This window comes from Ochlerotatus camptorhynchus, unplaced genomic scaffold (assembly GCF_037179485.1).
Source record: "Ochlerotatus camptorhynchus isolate MF236.1 unplaced genomic scaffold, CSIRO-AGI_Acam_v1.1 ptg000019l, whole genome shotgun sequence".
NCBI classification, from domain to species: Eukaryota; Metazoa; Arthropoda; class Insecta; order Diptera; family Culicidae; genus Ochlerotatus; species Ochlerotatus camptorhynchus.
Genome location: NW_027040511.1, coordinates 572,612 through 593,819, shown reverse-complemented (window position 1 = coordinate 593,819; position 21,208 = coordinate 572,612). Strand labels below are relative to the sequence as shown.

The following is a 21,208-nucleotide window of genomic DNA, read 5'->3' as shown; positions in this document are numbered from 1 at the left end:
TTACCCATTTTTGGGTAGGTTCAGTTTTGACGGATTTGGGTGGATTCTACCCAAATTTGGGTAGTTTTGAAATAGCGTGTAGTGACACCAGTGAATTTTCACTTAAATTTGACACTTCGAAACTAAATTATAATGTTCGAAAATCCCTCTGTTGTTGATCGGCCGATTTTCGAGAAGGTGTGTGTCAAAATTGATTCCTTGTCTGTCAGAAATAAGTCTGCTGGAATAGCAGGTTTATTTGAAAATTTTCCATCTGTCAAGTTTAAGTGAAAATTCGCCAAATGGAACACAGTCTAAAGAACCTGAGTTTATAAAGAGGCGACATCGGTAAGCTCCAACTCGGATTAAATTTTAATACCGTCCCTGTTTGGATGATCTGCGAATCGTTTGTATAGCATCGTGTTGAATAACTCTGATGTCGACATCAAACCAGCCGGACATTCTTGATCGGAATTTAATCCGAGGATAATACCGGTTGGAGCCGAGGTTGGAGCTTACCATCATTAATAAATTTAGGCTCTTTAAGTGAAACTGCCTGCGATATACAACCGGCAGGCAAAGCTGGCAAGTCGTCGACACTGACTCGGGAGCTGAGAAATGTAAATTTAGAAAGATGCAAACGTGTCAAACCTTCCGTCACAAGTATTAGACATATCGACTCCATCTACGCGCTCGACACTCTTTTAAGGGCCACCCACATTAGATCCGTTTGCGTTGCGTTGACGTAAATTTGACAGTAACACAATAGACTTAGCTGTCATTTTGCCGCAACGCGTCCGATCCTGATCTAATGTGCGTGGGCCTTTAGGCCTATTCTGCGTGGCGTGCGGAATAGGCCTATCTATTTAAAGCGAGATTACTATTTGATGAAATAGTAGCAATAAAAAATACTTTCTCGTTTGGTTTACTACATTCCCTAATAAACAAATACTATAAACGAACAGTATCCCGGATGGGTAAACTATCCCACAAATGGTTTGGATGATACCCCGAACACGTCGTTAAGCTCTCTTTATGGTTATTTTTATTAGGGTTATTATCAACAATCAATACGAAACTAACGATTTTAAATTGACTCACTACTTGACTAGCCTATTGGTCCCAAGCAAACGATTAACGTATCCCATTCTAGTCGAAATTCTACTACTACACAATGTTTGTTTTGATTTGCTATGAAAGTTTGACAGATAAAATGAGGGGTTAGTCTATTTTTCTATGTTTCGAGGGGTGAATCGATTAGCTTGGGACCGAAGAGAGTACCAGAGCTGAGCAGAAAAATTTGAGCACGTTTTTTCAGGCCTTCTAGTCTTAGAGTTACCTCAATGGTACACTAATAAAATTTCAAAGATTGATTTTATGTGTCCCACACATGAATTTTTTCAATGTGATCAACAAATGATATCTATGTGTCGGACACATACTTAATATGTGTACACATAAAAGCCATGTGTAACCACACATATTATTCATTTGACTCATAAATTTCATGAGTTCTTCTGGGTGGATTCTGTTTATGTGTGATCACATGAAAATCACGTGGAATTTAACATGGAAATTCATCAATAAAAATGTGTGGAATTTTATTAGTGTATTGTCACTTCCTCTCTTAAGGCCGGCGCACAATGCATACGTTTTCGGGTTTTTTGACAGATAATGCATGGGCTAACTGTCTAAAAACCTGAAAACGTATCCATTGTGCGTCGGCTTTAGAACCAATGTTACTCAGATCATAGGCGCAGCCAGAGGGGGGCAGGGTGAAATGGCGTTCGGTGGCATTCGGCCAAATTTTCCATAGTAAATTTCTTTTTGCCCCTCCTAGCTCGAAACCTGGCTACGGCCTTGACTCAGATGTTGACATTTTGTGCAAAAATACCAAACTTAGTAGAAGTTACTCACTTTTGAAAAACATTGAACGATCGTGCATTAAAAAATAGATGAATCGGAAAGTCTGGATCAACAATAGAAAAAGGCCCATCAGCATTTGTAAACAAACCGTTCCAAAGCCCTTTACTCACAAAACGAAGGCCACCCACGCAAACCAATCCATCATCGGATAGGGGAAACTTCTACCTACACGGTGATGATGTTGGTTTGTGTGGACGGCCTTCGATTTGTGAGGAATGGGCTTTGGAACGGTTTGTTTACAAATGCTGATCGGCCCTTTTCTATTGTTGATCCAGAAGTGTGAAGCTCGATTCAACAAACATCGGGCCGAGAACGCCCATTACTATATTTGACAGTCTGATAAAATGTAAACAAAACGCTTATCGCACTCGCGCTGTCGGTTTCACTCGTTTCACTCGTTTAGCATTTTATACTTTACTCGTTTATTTATTGAACAATATAATAAAACGCTGTGAGTTTCTGTTATCCTGGTGTATTTTAACTGTTTATCTAAAAGTTAAGTGGTTGCAGGAACCTTCTTCTATCATAATTTTATAGCTTAATGCACCGGTTAATTCACCTAGAATATTGTGCTCCCTAATCAAAACAAATTAAGCCGCCAGAAAGGCATGTCCTTCGAGGATGGCATATCACTGGACCGACAACATACACACGACTGCCCTCACGCCAAGGGATTATCAGGTGGAACTACTGGCCTCGGCAAAAGAGCGGAACTTGATTCTTTGCCTTGCTCATAATTCCTCCAAAGAATTCATTGCACTGAAGCTGATCCATGAACTGGGCTTCCAGCTTAGGAAATCCACCAACCGGAAACGCACAGTCTACATCTCCAATAATGATTCTGTTTACAATTTGATGAAGAATCTTACAGATCTGAAGGTAGTTTATGTAAGCGACGATGATGAGGATGAAGTAGACTGGGAACGGACAGTAGAAGATAACCAGGTAATCATTACGGATGAAGAGAAATGCTTGGATGCTCTTATCTGTGGATACTTAGACTTAAACGAAGTCAATCTGCTGGTGATCGACGATTGCCACAAAGTATATGGTAATGACGAGATATCAGAACTGTTTAGCGACTATTACAATCTGTGTACTGAGAAACCAAAAATTTTGGGACTAGCAGGACCTTTGCATAATGCCGGGTGCATTCCAGGCAGGCTGAGTGCCGAGTTAGAACAACTCGAGTGGTGCCTAAAGTCGAAAGCGGAAACTGCCAGCGACATTGTTACCGTATTAAGGTAAGCGTGGGATGATCGTTAGAGAAAACAGTAAATTAAAGATTTAAATTGGCATTTCAGATATTGCACCAAACCCAAGGAAATAATACTGCAATGCGCACCACCACCGGACAACGATTTAGCACTTTATTTAAAGGAAATAGTTCTAACGCACATCACCTTTCTCACCGACCATCGGTATGATCCATCAGAAATTTACGAAGATGACGAATTCCTCGAAGAACTGAAAAATATTCCGGATCCGCGCACAGATCCACTCAAATTCCTCAATGAATTCCTTGCCGTATTGGAAGAAATGGGTCCCTGGTGTGCAGATCGGGCAGCTCTGGCGATGATTGTTCAAATTGAAAAGCAAAAGATAAAAACACCATACGAGAGGCATTTTCTGCTTCTCTGCCTTGTTTCGACGGTTTTCGTACAGATCAGATCGCATTGTGACCAAATATTTCAACAGTATTCAAGTGAAAGGGAAAAAATCCAAGCCCATTCCTCACCCAAAGTTCTTCGAATATTGGAAATATTCCACTTATTTAGCCCAGTAGCACAAGGTAAAAAAGATCACACAGTAATGGAAGCGGTTGCAGAAGAGGAGCAGATGGAAACATGCCAATCAGGATCATGTCAAACCTTACTGGAGGAAATAAAGCTTATTGATTTCAGGAAATTAATCGCTGATGTAGACGTAGTTTCCAAAAACATCGAAAGCATTACAGAAGGAATAGAAAACCTGAAAACCTCACTCAGACAGATTTCGGATCCGGATAAATTGGAACATGACGCCACAGTGCAGGGTAAAAAGTTACGATCGCCGACAAAGAATGGCTTACGACAGATGCGGCAACGAAAAAAGTTTGGACCAGGAAATCGGCCACACAGATCTAATTATTATAATCAAAACGATCCTGATGCTCTTTGCGCACTTATTTTCTGCAATTCAAAGTTTATTGCCAAAATTTTGTACAGTTTGTTCTACGAAAGTATTCGATCAGATCCTCAGCTGGCTTACATCAATGTGCAGTACACAGTAGATAAAACAGCAGATCCAATCAAGGAACCAAAAGAAGCCGAAATCGAGCATCGAAAACAAGAGGAAGTGCTAAAGCGATTTAGAATGCACGAATGCAACCTGTTGATCGGAACTTTGGTCCTTGAGGAGGGTATCGATTTACCCAAATGTAATCTCGTGATACGCTGGAACGAACCGGTTAGCTATCGATCGTACGTACAATGTAAAGGACGAGCCCGGGCGGCTTCAGCATATCATATTCTTTTTGTTACACCTACTCCAGATCTAAACCATCCGAGTAAAATTGAAGATCTGAGTGATAGAATGCATCGTTATATATGCGACAAAACAAGATTCGAGAAGAAGAAAGATCATGCACAGAGCGATTCTATGGAAGTCGAAACCGAATCCAGTGTTGTAGAAAATGGAGTAGTATGTGTAGTCAGCTCAAATCCAAATTTTAATGAGCTTGAAACTTATCACAAATCTAGCATGCAGGTGATGGCAAATTGTACAAATGAAATGATTGAAAAAATAGCCATCTACATGGAAATCGAAAAGGTAACAGGTTTACAGGTCAACATCACTAATATTGTTAACATGAACATTATTCCATTTTAGCTGCTGTTGCGAAAATGTGAGAACATGGAACCATCGGAGAGCGATCAACTGTATGCCGATTGTTTTAATCGCTTCCTAGAACCATATCGACCCCTTCCGGAGACGGATGAAAATAGCAACAGCGTTGGACTGGCCAATGCCATTCAAATGGTCAACAAGTACTGTGCCAAGTTGCCGAGCGACACATTCACCAAACTCACCCCACTGTGGCGAGGGGCCAAAATCGTACGGAATGGACATGTACTGTACCAATGCACGATACGAATGCCCATCAATTCACCGCTCAAGGAGGATATCCTGGTAAGTAGAATTTCGAAAGTTGTTTAAGCTAATTAAGAGAACTAGTAGAAAGAACTCAAAGCTAATTTTATTAAGAACATTTATTTTTGGGAACGGTTATACCGTTGTACGTTTGGCACGCTCCGGGTTTTTGCAAATTTCTAATCGTTTTTATAGCTTGTTTCCGATGAATACTACTTTGTGCTGTGAAGGATCGCCCAAAACCCAAAACGCTGTGGAAACTGCTATTTCTCTTTGCCGTGTAAAATTGTGTGGAAGGGGTATAATGAGCACACGGAGTAATTTGAGCACCCCACAGTACGCTTATGTATAATTAAGCTATTTAAAAAATATGAGAAATCTCGTCTTTTAATAACAATTTCAAAACTTTAGATCATTGAAATTCCTGCGGCAGTTGTTCCATCCCCTGCAATGGTGGAAAGAAGGGTTACTAGAACCAGTGCAATTGAAATCTATGTTCTTTTTCATGAATGCTGAATGCGGCGTTGATTGCCCGACAAAAAATTCATAAGAATTTAATTTTTATTTATTTTTGGAGTCAAAAATAAAACGATTATTACTTCCTTATATGTTTATTAATTGCACAGTGTTGCAAATAAAAAAATAGAATGAACTCATCAACTCTTGAACCGAACACCAACGGTTTTTCTTCCCTTCCGCGCGATCAGATGCCTCAGAACATCCCGGCGGCGCCGACTGGGATTGAACCCAGGCCTGCTGGGGTGAGAGGTTATCACGCTTACCACTTACCGCTTACACCACAAGACCAGAAATTTTCAAGAACGTGCCAAACCCACCATGCGTTAAATCAATTAACATGAGAATTCGAAAATAAAATCAGTGACAGTCTTGACACCATGTTGGCCACAACCGGACATGTTCCGGGTATCCCCGGTAACCAGTGGTAAAATCTTTTTTAAAAGAAAATTCATCATGCAACACATCAAATCACATGAGAATACGAAGCCATTCCCATTGGCGGTTATATTGAAGGTCGTAAAAACTATATTGGCCACATTCGGCCATATTCCGGATACCCTAGGAGAAGTGGACAAAATCTATATTGAGCCATATCTCATGATGCAATATGTTGTCTAAAGGCTAATTCTATATAATCAGGCTTAAAAGATAGCTGTAGTTTAATTAAATTATATATAATGAGAGAGAGAGAAGGATTAGTAATTTCCATTTAATTCCATTACCTTATTAGCTTATCCTTGACAGATACGCGTATTTAGTCTACAATGTGCAGACTTCTTCAGACTTGTACAAGACACTGAAGAAGTCTGCACATTGTAGACAAAATACGCGTATCTGTCAAGGATAAGCTAATAAGGTAGTGGAATTAAATGGAAATTACTAATCCTTCTCTCTCTCTCTCTCATTATACAGGTATTCCAAGACGCCCACATTCATCAGGATAAATCATATATTTTCTTAATGGGATACTTTTCGCTGTGGGACAATTTGACTTGGTATTGTTTTTCATTTTTCTTGAACAAACCACTTTTTTTCAATGGCACAGCTCAAAAAAAAAACATAGAAAGATAAACCGAATAATGATGCTAGCTCAAAATTAAAAGAAAAAATACAGATGAGACTGACTTGCGGTAACCGGCAGAACATGGATTACAACTTGTGGTGCTCTACAGACACCATGGATGGGCGGGAAAGGGTTAAACAAGGAATTCAAAATCCCACACCTAAGTCTATTCTCCCGAAATGCAACTACAACAGAGACCCCAAATCGCTCGATTTTTAACCGGAGTTGAATTTGATCGGCTGTAGTGCCGTAGAATGAGCACCTCACTGTCTATGGAATCTTGCTTCTGTTCCATCTGATCCTTCAGAAAACGATCCATTATTTCAAATTTTTGTGCAATCTCCTGTTCGTAATTAACTCGTGCTGCTATTTCGGCTGATGGTGGTCTGAAATATTGATGCTATCACTGTAATACTGCAGTCATGGGTTAGAACCTACCTAGGTATAGATCCTCTTCGGCTCTCTGGACGTTTTGAATTCCTTGCCGTCGTAGATATTCGCTTCAATCGTTCAATGCGCTCCTTTAGTTCCTCGGCACTCGATGTAATGCGTTCACCTTTTCTAACGGAAATCCGTGAATCTTCGGTTACTTCTTCAATCGTGTAAATTTTGTGCGGATAAAATGTTACGCAACTTCCGGAGGAAATGCTAAGCTCCGAAGCTGCATGATCGCTGTTCTTTTGCAGTTTGGTGCTAAATTCGTCCAGGTCCCGATACGGCAAACACTTTCGCGCTACTTTCTGCATTGCTTCCCTGTGTGCGCTCAGCAGACGGGCTATCGATTCCGAAGAAGAAGTTTCCGATATACCTGGTAGATCCATTGCAAATTAGAAACCTTTTCGTGTCATTTTGACAGCTTCGTCTGGCAAGTTCTCAGCAACCTTTGTAATATTTTATTTTGTATGTTTCTAGGGACTACCCATGCCTACGGAGATCCTGGCAAGACGCATGGCCGCCTACACAGCATGTCGTGTTCTCCACAAAGTTGGAGAATTGGACAATTCTCTACAACCAATCGGAAAGGAGTCCTTCCGTGCGTTCGAAGCTGACTGGGAGGATTTTGAGCTGGAGAGCAATGATGCACAGATTGTGAATGAAAACTCGGAACCAAGACCAGGAACAACAAAACGGAGACAGTATTACTACAAAAGAGTAAGTGCACAAAAGTAGCTGAAAAGCAAATTTTATTCAAACATCATTATTCAAAATGAAAGCGTGATAACCAATTCACGTTCTGGAATATAGCCTTGAGACTTGAGATATGGCCTTCATAAGACCCCCTTCTGTCTCGCAAAATTAAAATCATTATTCAAAATAAAAGCATCAATTAATTACTAACAAGCTTGCTTACAAGGATTACTCGTGTATAAAGTATAAATGCCAATCTCTGAATATTGCATTGTATAAAAACCTGTATGATAAACTTTACCCTATAAATAAAAATTTGCATTTGAATCTCATTTTAATGCTAAATAATAAACTAAACATGTAGGTTCAAAAACCAAATTCATACATTAAAAAAGCATTTGCTAGTTCAAGTTTGAGAGGTATTAATTTGCGTGCCATACAAACGGTTGGAAAAATATTCTAGTTTATCGGTTAAAAGTGCTCAACTTCCCCCCATTTTACACGGTACTTAATAATAGTCGCAAGACAATTAGAATTTTCAAAACTTTCATGCGGAACTATTTCTTTCCAAATATAATATATACTCACAACACTCTTTTTAATTCTAATCTCCACAGATTGCATCTGCCTTTTCGGAATGTCGTCCTACAATTGGATCAAAAGTATTCCTATATCACATAAATATGACCCTGCAGTGTCCCATCCCGGAGGAACAAAACACTCGCGGTCGCAAGATCTATCCACCGGAAGATTCTCCACAAGGTTTTGGCATACTAACGACAAAGCTTATTCCAAAGGTTAGTGCATTTCCAATTTTCACTCGCTCGGGTGAAGTGAAGGTGGCTTTGGATCTGTGCAGCGAGCGACCCATATTGAATCAGGAACAACTGGAGAAGATTCATATGTTTATAAATTACACATTCACCAAAGTGTTGAGGCTGCAAAAGTATCTTATGCTGTATGACCCTGAAGCAATGGAAAACTGCTTCTTTATCGTTCCAACAATATCACGTGGAAGCGTTGTTACGGTGGATTGGAATTTCATTGACGTTATTGCCAAAAATGTGGATAAAATGCCGACTTTTGTACCAGATCAAAACCGTAAAAGTTATACTTTCGATAGCAATCAATTCAAAGATGCAGTGGTTATGCCATGGTATCGGAACCAAGATCAACCTCAATATTTCTACGTTGCGGAGATTTGCTATCATCTGTCTCCGAAAAGCTCCTTCCCCGGATTAAACTATAGCACGTTTGAAGAATACTATTTCAAAAAGTACAATATACTGATACAAAATTGTAAGCAACCCCTGCTGGATGTGGACCACACTAGTGCCAGACTGAATTTTTTAACACCAAGGTAAACTATTCACACATGCACACTTGCTCAAATCATGTATTGCTAATTATATTCTACATACCTTTATTCTTAGATACGTCAATCGTAAGGGCGTAGCGCTTCCCACAAGTTCCGAGGAAACCAAACGAGCCAAGCGTGAAAATCTCGAGCAGAAGCAAATTCTTATACCAGAACTGTGCACGATACATCCATTTCCTGCATCGTTGTGGAGAGCCGCGGTTTGTTTGCCATGTATTCTCTATAGGATCAATGCCCTACTGCTAGCCGATGAGATTCGCAAAGAGGTAGCTAACGACCTCGGTTTGGGGACCACGAACATAGCCGATAAAGCATTCGAATGGCCTATTTTGAATTTTGGTTGGAGCCTTGCCGATGTGCTAAAGAAGTCAAGAGAAGCAAAACTGAATGCCTCACATCAACCAACGGCCATTGAAGTATGTACCGAAGAAGCTGAAGAAGTCGAAAAACCTCCTGATGATCCAAAGGAAGACAAAATGGAACAAGAAGATAAAGAACCAATAGCGGAAAATGATGAAGAACCTAAAGCGAAAAATGGCGATGACCCTAAAGCGGATAACGATAACGATGAAAAAACGGCAAATGATTTACTTGAAGAGGCCGATAAAAAATTAAAAGCAGAAGGATTCCAAATCGGTACATGGTCAAATGAAATGGCTGAAACTATACGGGTGGGAATGATGCTAGAAGAGGATAACTGGGGACTTCCACCGAATGTAGACCTGTGTTCTAGGAATAGAAGTAAGTATTACAGAAGACACCAAATTTTCGGAGGAATGTCATAGACTCTGCCGCACGCCTCTAAAGTGGCGGATTAATCGACTATCATGTACATCGAAGTTAGCGGCGCCGGTGGTGTAGTGGAAAGCGTGATTATCTCTCACCCCAGCAGGCCTGGGTTCAATCCCAGTCGTTGTCGCCGGGATGTTCTGAGGCATAACATCTCTGATCACGCCTTTCTTCGGAAGGGAAGTAAAGCCGTTGGTCCCCGGTTCATGAGTAGTTTGATGGGTCGATAGGTAGGGTCTAGGTGTGGGAGCTGCCTCCCTGGCGTCGGTAGCAGTGCTCAGCACCGAAAACAAGATCGACGGAAAACAAATCAAGGAAAAAAAATGTACATCGAAGTTTCCTTCAGCAACAATTAGTTTGGTGGCGATTAAAATATTCTAATCTGCCTCTTCGAACACGGCTAGTGTCGCATAAAATATCCTGTCGCTTGGGCTCTGGCAACGTTGCCAGTCTTCTTTCATATGATGTCTTTGATTTTATCCAGAAACTAAACCGAAACTTGAGTTTACGTTCGCGAATTTCTGTTGATATGGGCTTTTGATGACATTGGCGATAGGGCTCAGCATTCTAGATCTAGTTGTGATGCCACCAGTCAAAAATTATGTACCGCAGGCTACGTTTGATGAGTACCTGCACAGCTTTGGAGTATTTTCCACTTATACGCACCATATATCACTAGCATATAGCAGCGCAGATTTCATATTGAGTTAAAAGTTAGGATTCAAGTGGCGCCGGTGGTGGTAGTGGTAAGCGTGATTACCTCTCACTCCAGCAGGCCTGGGTTCAATCCCAGTCGGCGCCGCCGGGATGTTCTGAGGCTAGGCATAACATCTCTGATCACGCCTTCCTTCGGAAGAGAAGTAAAGCCGTTGGTCCCCGGTTCATGAGTTGATGGGTCGATAGGTAGGGTCCAGGTGTGGGAGCTGCCTTCCTGGCACGTCGGTAGCATTGGTGCTCAGCACGGAAAACAAGATCGACGGAAAAAACAAATCAAAGGAAAAAAAAAAAGTATTCATGATTCATGCCTAGCCAACCAGAATGCATGTATATCAAAGTTAGTTTTTATGATATACAAACATATATAATATATAATATATATTTCTTTTATCTACCTTCGGAAGTTTCTTCCGATTTCCTTTGAAAGATTCTTCAGACATCCCCCAAAAGCTTTTTTCTGTATTCTCCTGAAAGCGTCTTCAGGCTACTCCCAGAATTTTAGTCTGACGTTTCTTGGAGTTATTCTTCTGATTTTCCTTGGAAGTTTCTTCTCACATAGAATTCTTAGTGTGTTTTCTTCATCTTCTTTTCTTCTTCTGGTTATTTACACTACCAATACCAGCACATTATCAATTTGATTTCATTTGAATCCAGTTCGTCAGTTGTAGTTATTTGTAGCGATGTATGGAGCTCGGTGGCATTGAAGCGTCCCTTTTAGCTACTGAGCAGAAGTTTGTGGGTTCAATCAAGGGCATTCAAGGACATCTCGAAAATAATTTCTAAATATTTGTTAAGGATAAATCCAAGTGAATTTTCTGAACAATTTAGAGGATAACTTCAAGATAATTTTGATGTGAATTGCATGGGAATTCTGAGGAGAATTCAAGCGAATTAAAAAAACTGAAGGTACCTTCCTTGAATTCTTAGAAAAAGTTTTAAATTAGAAGATAATCTAAGGATCAATTTCGTGAATTTTTTGAGTGTACTGCAGAGAATGCCTGGCCTGTTATGAGAAATGTACAAGGGATTCCGAGAGAGAATCTCGAATATACGGTAGAAGAATTCTGAAAAGAACTCTGTGGAGGGAAATGGATTTAAGAGAATGTTGTAAGGGAAATGCTTGAGCACAATCAAATAAAATCCTGTTAAGTTTTGAGCGAATTTTCATAGCCCAATTAGAAGTCTTGTACGGTCACCTAAGCTCCAAGCTCAAGTTATAACAGCTTCATACTTTTAGTTTCATAATTGAATTTGTAAATACCTTTTGACAAGCTTGAGTGCTGCAAGGTCCTAGGGCTTGTCTTGAGCCTTACCTGTTTGGGAAGATCCACAATAGAGTTGTCAGACCAGTAAAGATATTGATTACTATTTCAAAATAAGTTGAATGGTCGTTTACGCTTGAAAAGAGAATACAACTTAAATGTCTCGATCTTTCCCAATCTTGCCGGTTCGTTCAATATCTACCTATGAAAAACTGACTGTATTATTTTATAGTCAATTTAGCGCATCTTCCATTATATCCATAACACGTAATACTTATTAGTAGTTGCCCGCCCTGTTCATTTTGTTTCCTTTTCTTCTACATTCAATTGAATACCACCACACTTTCCGCGTTTTCCTTATAGAGTCTACGTAATTCCTTAGAATTTCTTTAAACCATACAAGTGCTGCGTCTTTTTATACTTGACATTTAGTTATTTTCAAAAGTATGAAGTAATTAACTAACACAATCTCTGCTCTACAGCAAACATTCGTTACGGTTCACCGACTTCGTGGGATGTCGGAAACAAGGACCAAACGACAGATCGGTATTATACCGATTCCGAAGGATCATACGTTTCAGATGACGATTTAGATGCCGGCAGTGGTGATAGCGATTTCGACCACAATTACGGTCTTAAGATCGAATTTAAATCGGACAACGTTGCCGAAGCGATCGAGTCTGAAGATGATATTCTCAAACGACAGAAACAACGAGACATAATCAATAGCACTAACATCAATGAGCAGTTGTACCAGAATTCGAAAAACGTGAGTAGTGGATTCGATTGTACAAAAGGAAACGATTTGGAACGAAATATCAAATTACATGAGGAGCAGTTTAAACAGTCTACTAACGAATTTAAAGAGCAGATTAAAAGTTGTGGAACCTTAGTGAAGTTTGATGAAGCGCTTACAGTTGAAAACGTTCTTCGAAAATCCAATGGTGCTAAATTGGAATGTGCCAGTAATCGGGAAATTTACGAATTATTCCCGTTTGCATCAAAGGAATCAGTCGATCATTACGTTAAAACTACAGATGATGGAGCAAAATACATGAATCTCGATGGATTTTATGAATTAAATAAGCCGTACTTTCCTGAAACTTTTACCGTACTAGGCACTGGTGATGTATTTGATAGGTTTAATGATGAACATGTTTTAACAATACATAAAAATGGCCAAAAAACAATAGTGTTGAACATGGAAAATCCTTTCGCAAAGAGCGAAAATTCTCCAAATATTGTAAACGGCTGCGAGGAACAACCAATTGATCTTACATTCTTAATAACAAATCTCAGTTATGTTAACAATAATCCAGACGAATTTAGTTTCGATTACCAACCAGATTTGAACAATCACCCTGGCCCAAGTCCTAGCATAATCCTACAAGCTCTCACAATGTCCAATGCCAACGACGGTATCAATTTAGAACGATTAGAAACGATTGGGGACTCGTTCCTAAAATATGCCATAACCACCTACCTGTATTGCACCTACGAAAATGTCCACGAGGGAAAGCTGAGCCACCTGCGATCGAAGCAGGTATCCAATCTAAACCTCTACCGGCTAGGTAGGAGGAAAGTACTGGGCGAAAGTATGATAGCGACCAAGTTCGAACCTCACGACAATTGGTTGCCACCCTGTTATTATGTGCCGAAGGAGCTAGAACAAGCTCTCATCGATGCCAAGGTATGTAACACAAAAATTGTTTGCTTTTTCGTAGTTTGCTAGTAAATAATCATTCAAAAATGCTATAAATCAGATACCCGCTTGCCACTGGAATTTAGCAGATTTGCCAGACATCAAACAGCTTTCGAGCGAAGAAATCTGTAGGCTAGTAAAGGAACGCGCACTGACTCTTGGACTTTTGGACGACGTGAGTATCGCCTTCTGAGTAGCATTTTGAGTTCCTTTAATTCTTGATAAATTCTGACTGAAATCGAACCACCCACTGGGTTGCTCGTGATCCGTGCGTTTCTATTTTTGGTACAGTTCTTCTCCAGAGCAGGTTCGATTCCCGATCCATAGTCCGTTATACCTTAGGGCATTTTGGTAGAAACGAGAATCCATCCATAACAGAATATTCATCCTAATGTTTATCTCTAATTCCGGAAAATTACGTTCAATCAAACGTTACACAAACTAAAATGTGTAAGCAACACTAAATTTTAAATTCTTAGACCTCATATGACTCGAATTCAGTAAAAATCACTCTCCTTACAGAAGTAAACCTTTTTTTACCAACCAAACCTGATATCTATAAATGTTTTCTTTGCAAATGCATCTGTTATTTTTATTTTAGTCAGATGACGAAGATGGTGAAACGATGAAGGAAATTCAACAGCTGGAAATACGGAATGACGAATTTATCAAAAACTCCGATTATTTTGCATGCTTCATTCCGTACAATCTCGTAACCCAGCACAGCATCCCGGACAAATCTGTAGCGGATTGTGTGGAAGCTCTGATCGGTGCTTATCTGATTGAATGTGGACCACGTGGTGCGCTTCTTTTGATGGCCTGGTTAGGTATAAGGGTTCTCCCAGTGTACGAAGTCCTATACGACACTATTCAAACGAGGGTACCGGGCAGTTCTCCGAGCTACGAAAAAGACGGGACCGAGATGCAATCCGTGTACGGTTATTGGATACCACCCAAATCACCGCTTCTAACGCATGCACCCAATCCAAAAGATACGCTGGAGCATCTCTTGGACGGGTACAGTGCATTCGAAGACTCGTTGGAGTATAGATTCATAGATCGGTCATATCTGCTTCAAGCCATGACCCATGCTTCGTATTGTCCAAATAGACTGACGGATTGTTATCAGCGGTTGGAGTTCCTTGGCGATGCTGTGCTAGATTACCTTATCACTAGACATCTCTACGAGGATCCAAGGCAGCATTCTCCCGGAGCACTAACAGATTTGCGATCGGCTTTGGTCAACAATACGATCTTTGCCTCTTTGGCAGTGAGACATGATTTCCACAAGTATTTTAGGCATCTATCACCCGGTTTGAATGACGTCATTGATCGTTTTGTGCGAATACAGCAGGACAATGGGCACATTATCAGTGAGGAGGTAAGGATTGCTCACTTTTTAGTTTGTAACAATACAACATTCTATGGATCATTTTAGTACTATTTGATCTCCGAGGACGAATGCGACGAGGCAGAGGATGTTGAAGTACCTAAGGCCTTGGGTGATGTTTTCGAGTCCGTAGCGGGAGCTATTTTCTTGGATTCGAACATGTCACTGGATGCCGTGTGGAAGGTGAGCTTTTTATCTTAGAATGGTACATTTATCTTTTCTGAATGCATTAAACTTTCCACAGGTATATCGAAACATGATGGGACCAGAAATAGAACAGTTTAGCAACTCTGTACCCAAGTCTCCTATTAGAGAGCTCCTAGAGCTGGAACCAGAAACGGCCAAGTTTGGGTGAGTTGTTTTCCACAGACTTTAAACATTTTCACTTCAATGTGTGTTTTACTTCCAACAGCAAACCGGAAAAGCTGGCCGACGGACGACGCGTTCGAGTAACCGTTGAAGTATTCGGAAAAGGAACATTCCGCGGTATTGGTCGCAATTATCGCATAGCCAAGTGCACCGCCGCCAAGTGTGCACTTAGGCAGTTGAAAAAGATGGGCTTGATCAACAAACGCCGCTAATCTATTGTAGGTTGGTAGGTATATGCAAGCAAACTGAGCCAGTCTTATCTTTGCATTGAGTGTTATTGGCGAAGCAAGGTTTTTTTATTGGTTACATAGTTCCTACTTTTATTTATTATAAGACTGTTGCTTCAAATTGAAGCGGATGTTATGCAGAAATCCCATTTCAAAATTATTTTCCTAGTCATTTTCAAGTGTCCAACAGTGTAGATAATTGGATCTTTTGTTCTATAATCGGTCTTGCCCGCACAGAAAACTCCATTTTTTGAGCATCATGACAAAAATTTCCATTAGAGTTATAAGATAACTCTTCACAAGCGAACAAAATACTTTGAAGACCACTCTTAGCGCAGAAATTCGATGAAACATGAAATAGCATAAATGATCGAAGGTGCTTAATCTTTAACGCTAGCCCAGACTATGACGTTATACCTTGTTATAAGGCTATCTTGATGACATTTTCTTGTCGATTATTGTTATGACAATTTATAAAGAGCTCTTATACTCTAAAAATAATATATGGCGAGTGGAATGGAAAATTTCAAATGGTTTACTATTCAACGCGATTTAACGCAACCCTATATTCTCATATAAATAATTATTTAATGGTTATCGAGCGCTATTACGCCCCAATATAAAGCTGAATTAAAAAAAAAATAACAGTGGATATAGCTAATAAAGTAGCCCGTAACAAGCACTGCTGATGCCAACTTATTGCCGTTACAAGATACGATAATATTATTTTATGATGTATTTAGATTGCTCTCGGAGTGTTCCCAGGGCCTACTCCGTTTGGCATAATGCCGTTTAACATACAGTCGTTTGACATAAAGACGCTTTGCATGATGCCGTATTCTACAACAATAACAGTATATTTTACCTCTATTTATCATCTCAAAGATATTAGTTAGATGTAATTTCCTGGAATGTGGTCCTTCCCGTAAAATCATTTTAAGGAATGACAATTCCCGGAATGATACATTCATCGGATTTTTTTATTGTATTCTAACGGGTTTTGGTAAAAAAAAAATTACCATTTTAGATCGGTAATCCTAAAAATTACAGATGTTTCGGTATTTTCTTGCTCTACTGCTGAAAACTGTAAATAAAATTACCGAATTTCGGTGATTTCATTTCAATTCAACGAAAACGGTAAAAAAAAATTACCTGCAGATCTGTAAATCAGCTTCATCACTGACTTCGGTGAAATATTTTTCTGCAGTTTCGGTAAACAAACCGTTCCATTACCGAGTTCGGTAGTTTTCACAGCGAGAAACGTCAAATTAGCCATATTGTGATTTTCGACCTTCTTATAGAAAAGTATGTAAGTGGAAACTTGTGAAAAATAAAAAGTTCAATGATGGAGGTCGTTTAGAGTGCACCATGCTTTAGCAGCAGCAACTAAGTTCGGGACATCTGCAGTGGAAGCAGTTTGGTCATCAGGATTTATAAGCTTGTAATAAATCCAGGTGTTTGGGGCGTAGTTGTCAATGAGCTTCTTCCCCGAGCAAAGTCTGAGATCAAATTGAAATCTAAATTTGATGTTGTGATTTCGCTAATAATGATTACTCAGGTTGCTGTCGTGTTGGTCGTTTTAACGGTTAAAATATCAAAATTGAGAGCAAAAAAATCTTCCTGTGACATCACATTGAAAACTATTTCTGCTATCAGTGAGAGCAAACTGGAAACTCAATTTGATATCCATTTTTCCTGTTGATAACAAAACAAGTATTCAATTTGATGTTATGCTAAGGCAATGAAAACAAATCCGCATAAACATATTTTTGAAGAGCAAATGTACAGCAAAATGAAAACAAAATTTGTCAATTGCATTAACTGAAATCAAATAAGGATTTCAGTTTGATGTTGATATCAAAACTTGATTTCAATTTGCTGTCATTTTGATGCTGGACTTTGCTAGGGTCTTCTTTTCGTCAAAGATATCATATTCAGGAATGACTGCAATATCAAAATGTAGCTGAGTAACAATCCCAGCTCCTAGAAACTTAATCACAGCTAAGAAGGAGGATAAGTTCGACTCTTGAAGAATATAGCAAGCGTTTTGGGAGACAGGACTTCTTCCTCTTCTTCGCATTTCAAGCTTATTGCATATCGCATATTAGCTTATTGCGTGCTCTCAACTTAGTGTTCTAGGTGCACTTCCACAGTTATTAATTGAGAGCTTTCGATGCCTGTACCAGTTTTGCATTTGTATAATTGTGTGGCAAGTCCAATCATACTTCTATGCCCAGGGAAGTCGAGAAATTTTCCAACCCGAAAATTTCCTAGACCGGACCGGGAATTGAACCCAGCCACCTCCAGCATGGTCTTGCTTTGTAGCTGCGCCTTTACCGACTGAGCTAAGGAAGACAGGATCATTACTTGTTGGATAACAGCTGTCTTAAACTTCGGGTAATCGGAAACATACTCTTGAATTAGTGCAAATGAAGCAATATCAAGTTTGGATATTACTGCATCAACATTAACCCTTAGTTTTGCAGTTGCTTTCAGTGTTGATATTCTCTTTCGAAAAGCTGATTCGAGATAGACAACCTCGCCTGATTTTGTAAAGCAAAACAGGATTAGAAACCCAATGCAGATCCATTCGTCATTGGTCAGTGCAAACGTCTTTGTTGTCCCTCCTTCAATGATGGTTTGGTGCTCAAAAAATGCTTGGAAATTGTAATCGGAGCAAGCATTTCTGCAGGTGACACAACTTGTGCATGATCGTCACAATGGTTTACATAATTCTTGTAAAAATCAAGACAGTTGGAAGATGGTACAACGGAGTTGGAAGTGCTAGCATATTAACAATTGGACCCCCAGCCGAGACACTATACCGGTATTTCGCTAAGTCTTGCCTAGGTGCCCATTGAACTAACAGATTCTTCGTTACTGAAGCTGAGTAAATCAGAACCTTCTCTACAGGAACATAGTGCTCAGCCACAACTTCGGGGCTGGCTCGTCAGGAATGATAAAGAGCTTGCTGGCCCTGTTCAAAAGTCCATACATATTGTAGGAGATGTACTTCCTAACTTCTTGAATATCAATCCTGGTGACATCCACAGGCTCATAGTCAGCTACACGAATAATCGCATTTTCATCTGCTCTGGTTCTTCCAATGATTTCTGCGCCAGCCTGTGAACTTTTTTGGCAGACAAAGAACTCAAACTTGATAAGTCTGTCTCCCGCAACTGTAGGGACTGATTGCCTAAGGCCTTGACGCAGACATCCTTCTGCCCAATCAAACAGCTTAACGTATTGATGGGCAGTCTCTGCATTGTAGGTCGCATAACCTTTGGATTCTACTCGTTCTTCTGCAGGGATACTCATGGTTTAAGCTTGATGGTTTCTTTTATTGCCTTTTCTGTTTTCTCTCTACCTTTATCCCGTCGTATGATATTATACTTTTCTCCGAATCGGAAGGGAAGTAAAGCCTCGGTCTATGAATTGATGGGTCGATAGGTAGGGTCCAGTATAGTCGCTATATTCATAGTCTGGCGGATAGAATTTCGATTTATCAAAAAGCGGAACCAATTCAATATATTGTAGACCAACAATTGAAAAGATACTATCAACTTTATAAACAAAACGTTGATTATTCTTTCCTCACCAATAGAACGCATATTACCAGCATCATCGGATAGGGGAGACTTTCCCCAATCCAAAGATGGTATTAATTTGCGTAGGCGAATCTTGAGTCACGAGAAAAGCGTTTCCGAAGTTTTGTTCCCAATAGATGATGTGCTCTTTTCTATTGGTGGTCGTGATTTGCTCGATTGGTTCCGCTATTTGACAGCTCAATTGGTTCCCGAGATTCTATCCGCCAGACTATGAATATAGCGACTATAGGGTCCAGGTGTGGGAGCTACCTCCCTGACGTCGGTAGCATTGGTGCTCAGTACGGAGAACAAATCAGAGGAAAAAAAATGTTCTCCGAATGAGCCATTCACCCGAGTTCCATTTATTATTTATTATTTAAATTAAAATAAGCAAAGATTGAAACATTCTCTTTTTCATGAAAGTATTCAATAAATATATATTCTCTTCTGTAGTAAAATAAGAAATGAGCACTTCATTATTAAACTACATAAATAATGAATTATTCCCTTGTCAGCAAACGGTTTTCCAGAAAACTATATCATCCGGAGAATTGCATTTCGGTAAATGGACCATCCTGGGATATGTTCTGATAAAAAATCAGTTTATTAATATACATATTCGAATCAATCCAAAATGTCGCGCAGTATATAAGTTATTACTTTGGGCCTTCGGGGGACGTACTTACACGACTGAAGGGCTGAACTAGAATGATTTATTATTTAAATGCTAGAAATTACAAACGTGGGATCTACTAAAGGATTTTTTGAAAAAAAGGTCTTATTCATAGTGATTAAATATCGTATGATGGGTATTGGACCATGTTAGAAACTGAAAACTACCCAGGGCCAGGGTGATATGTCCGGATGTGTTCAATGGGGTCTTGATGAATACTTGACATGACTAGCTTTGATTTGAATTCAATGTGGTCCTGGGCACTCGATATTGTTTTCGAATTCTAATGTGATGTGTTTGGCAAGATTCAGGTTTCTTCTAGCTTCAAAACACGTACACACCAAAACATGTACTCCGGAGCCAGTGACAGATATCAAACATATTCAATAGTGGGGGGTCATTTTGTACCACAGATATATGTTCAATCAAGAACAGATTTCTTCGAAAATGTTGTGTAAATTTTCAAACTAAAATACGTTAGGAATCACTTGCTCATTAGCGCCACGTAGGTTGCTTAATGCTACAGTATATTGACAGATCAGATCGCTGACGTGACTACCGCTCTCGCTCTTGCTGTACTGTAAGAAGAAAAGTTTAAATTCTGTTTGTTGTTGTCGACTCGTGCAAGTGGAATTAAAAAAATGGCAATATGAATCGTAGCCAAACTTTCTTCCGGGATTTCTTCATGTCAGCACATAATGGAGCTTTCGGATTTCGATAGTTCCAATATGTTTCCTCAGGGTCGTATCAGAACAATGTGTTAGTTGGTAGATGGAAGATTTTGGATCAAAAGTCGATTTTCTGAGCTATATGTAAACTCTTCTTTGTAAGAAGGGTAAAAAGGTATTATTCTTATTTTTTTTATTATTTGCAAATATTGTTTCCATCCAATTTTAATATTTCTACTGGATGTTCATGAAAATCAATCAGCGATGATATTTATGAAAATTACCTTTGATAAGACTCGAATCGGGCTATCTTAGAACAACTATCAGGAAACCTGCTCTCTCAGCTATAAGTAGGGTAAACAGAGGTGGCATCGCGTAACCTCACTTTTTACTTCTGAAAAATCATAGCTCAACCATTTACTGACGAATTTCTAAACTATTGCCGCCACCTGAAACTGCATAAAGATTTATTCGGTATCAATAGATTTTGAAATCTATCGATAAACTACAGAGCAATGATTTTTCAAACATTTCCAATTTGCCGTTACACATTTTACCGGAGGAATCGTGTTCGGAGTGTTAAACGAAGTCACTTATAAATAAGCTTAATTAAAACACCATAATAGTCTTCCTTAAAGCAAATACTTTCAATTAATTACCACACAAAACAGGCCACGTGGTTTACCTGTCGAAATGCTT

The 21,208-nt window shown here is 39.5% G+C and overlaps 2 protein-coding genes across 3 annotated transcripts; one reads left to right on the top strand and one right to left on the bottom strand.

Annotated features, from left to right (window-relative positions):
• The first annotated feature begins 2,283 nt into the window (after positions 1–2,283).
• Dcr-1 (Endoribonuclease Dcr-1) lies at positions 2,284–16,292 on the top strand. Of its 2 annotated transcripts, XM_065223951.1 has the most exons (13): positions 2,284–2,356; positions 2,416–3,149; positions 3,210–4,716; positions 4,777–5,076; positions 7,532–7,771; positions 8,365–9,107; positions 9,181–9,866; positions 12,376–13,583; positions 13,657–13,770; positions 14,197–14,976; positions 15,034–15,168; positions 15,230–15,336; positions 15,398–16,292. In XM_065223951.1, exons 2-13 carry the CDS (start codon positions 2,527–2,529, stop codon positions 15,564–15,566), a joined length of 6,612 nt encoding a protein of 2,203 aa, XP_065080023.1. In that variant the 5' UTR covers positions 2,284–2,356; positions 2,416–2,526; the 3' UTR covers positions 15,567–16,292. The 2 variants fall into 2 exon arrangements, with proteins under 2 accessions (XP_065080023.1, XP_065080016.1); XM_065223944.1 differs by having other exon boundaries at positions 2,291–3,149.
• On the bottom strand, positions 6,779–7,468 carry LOC135702902 (uncharacterized). The gene is made up of 2 exons (XM_065223961.1): positions 7,058–7,468; positions 6,779–7,005 (listed from the first exon to the last, which is right to left on the bottom strand). Exons 1-2 carry the CDS (start codon positions 7,438–7,440, stop codon positions 6,786–6,788), a joined length of 603 nt encoding a protein of 200 aa, XP_065080033.1. The 5' UTR covers positions 7,441–7,468; the 3' UTR covers positions 6,779–6,785.
• Positions 16,293–21,208: the final 4,916 nt, after the last annotated feature.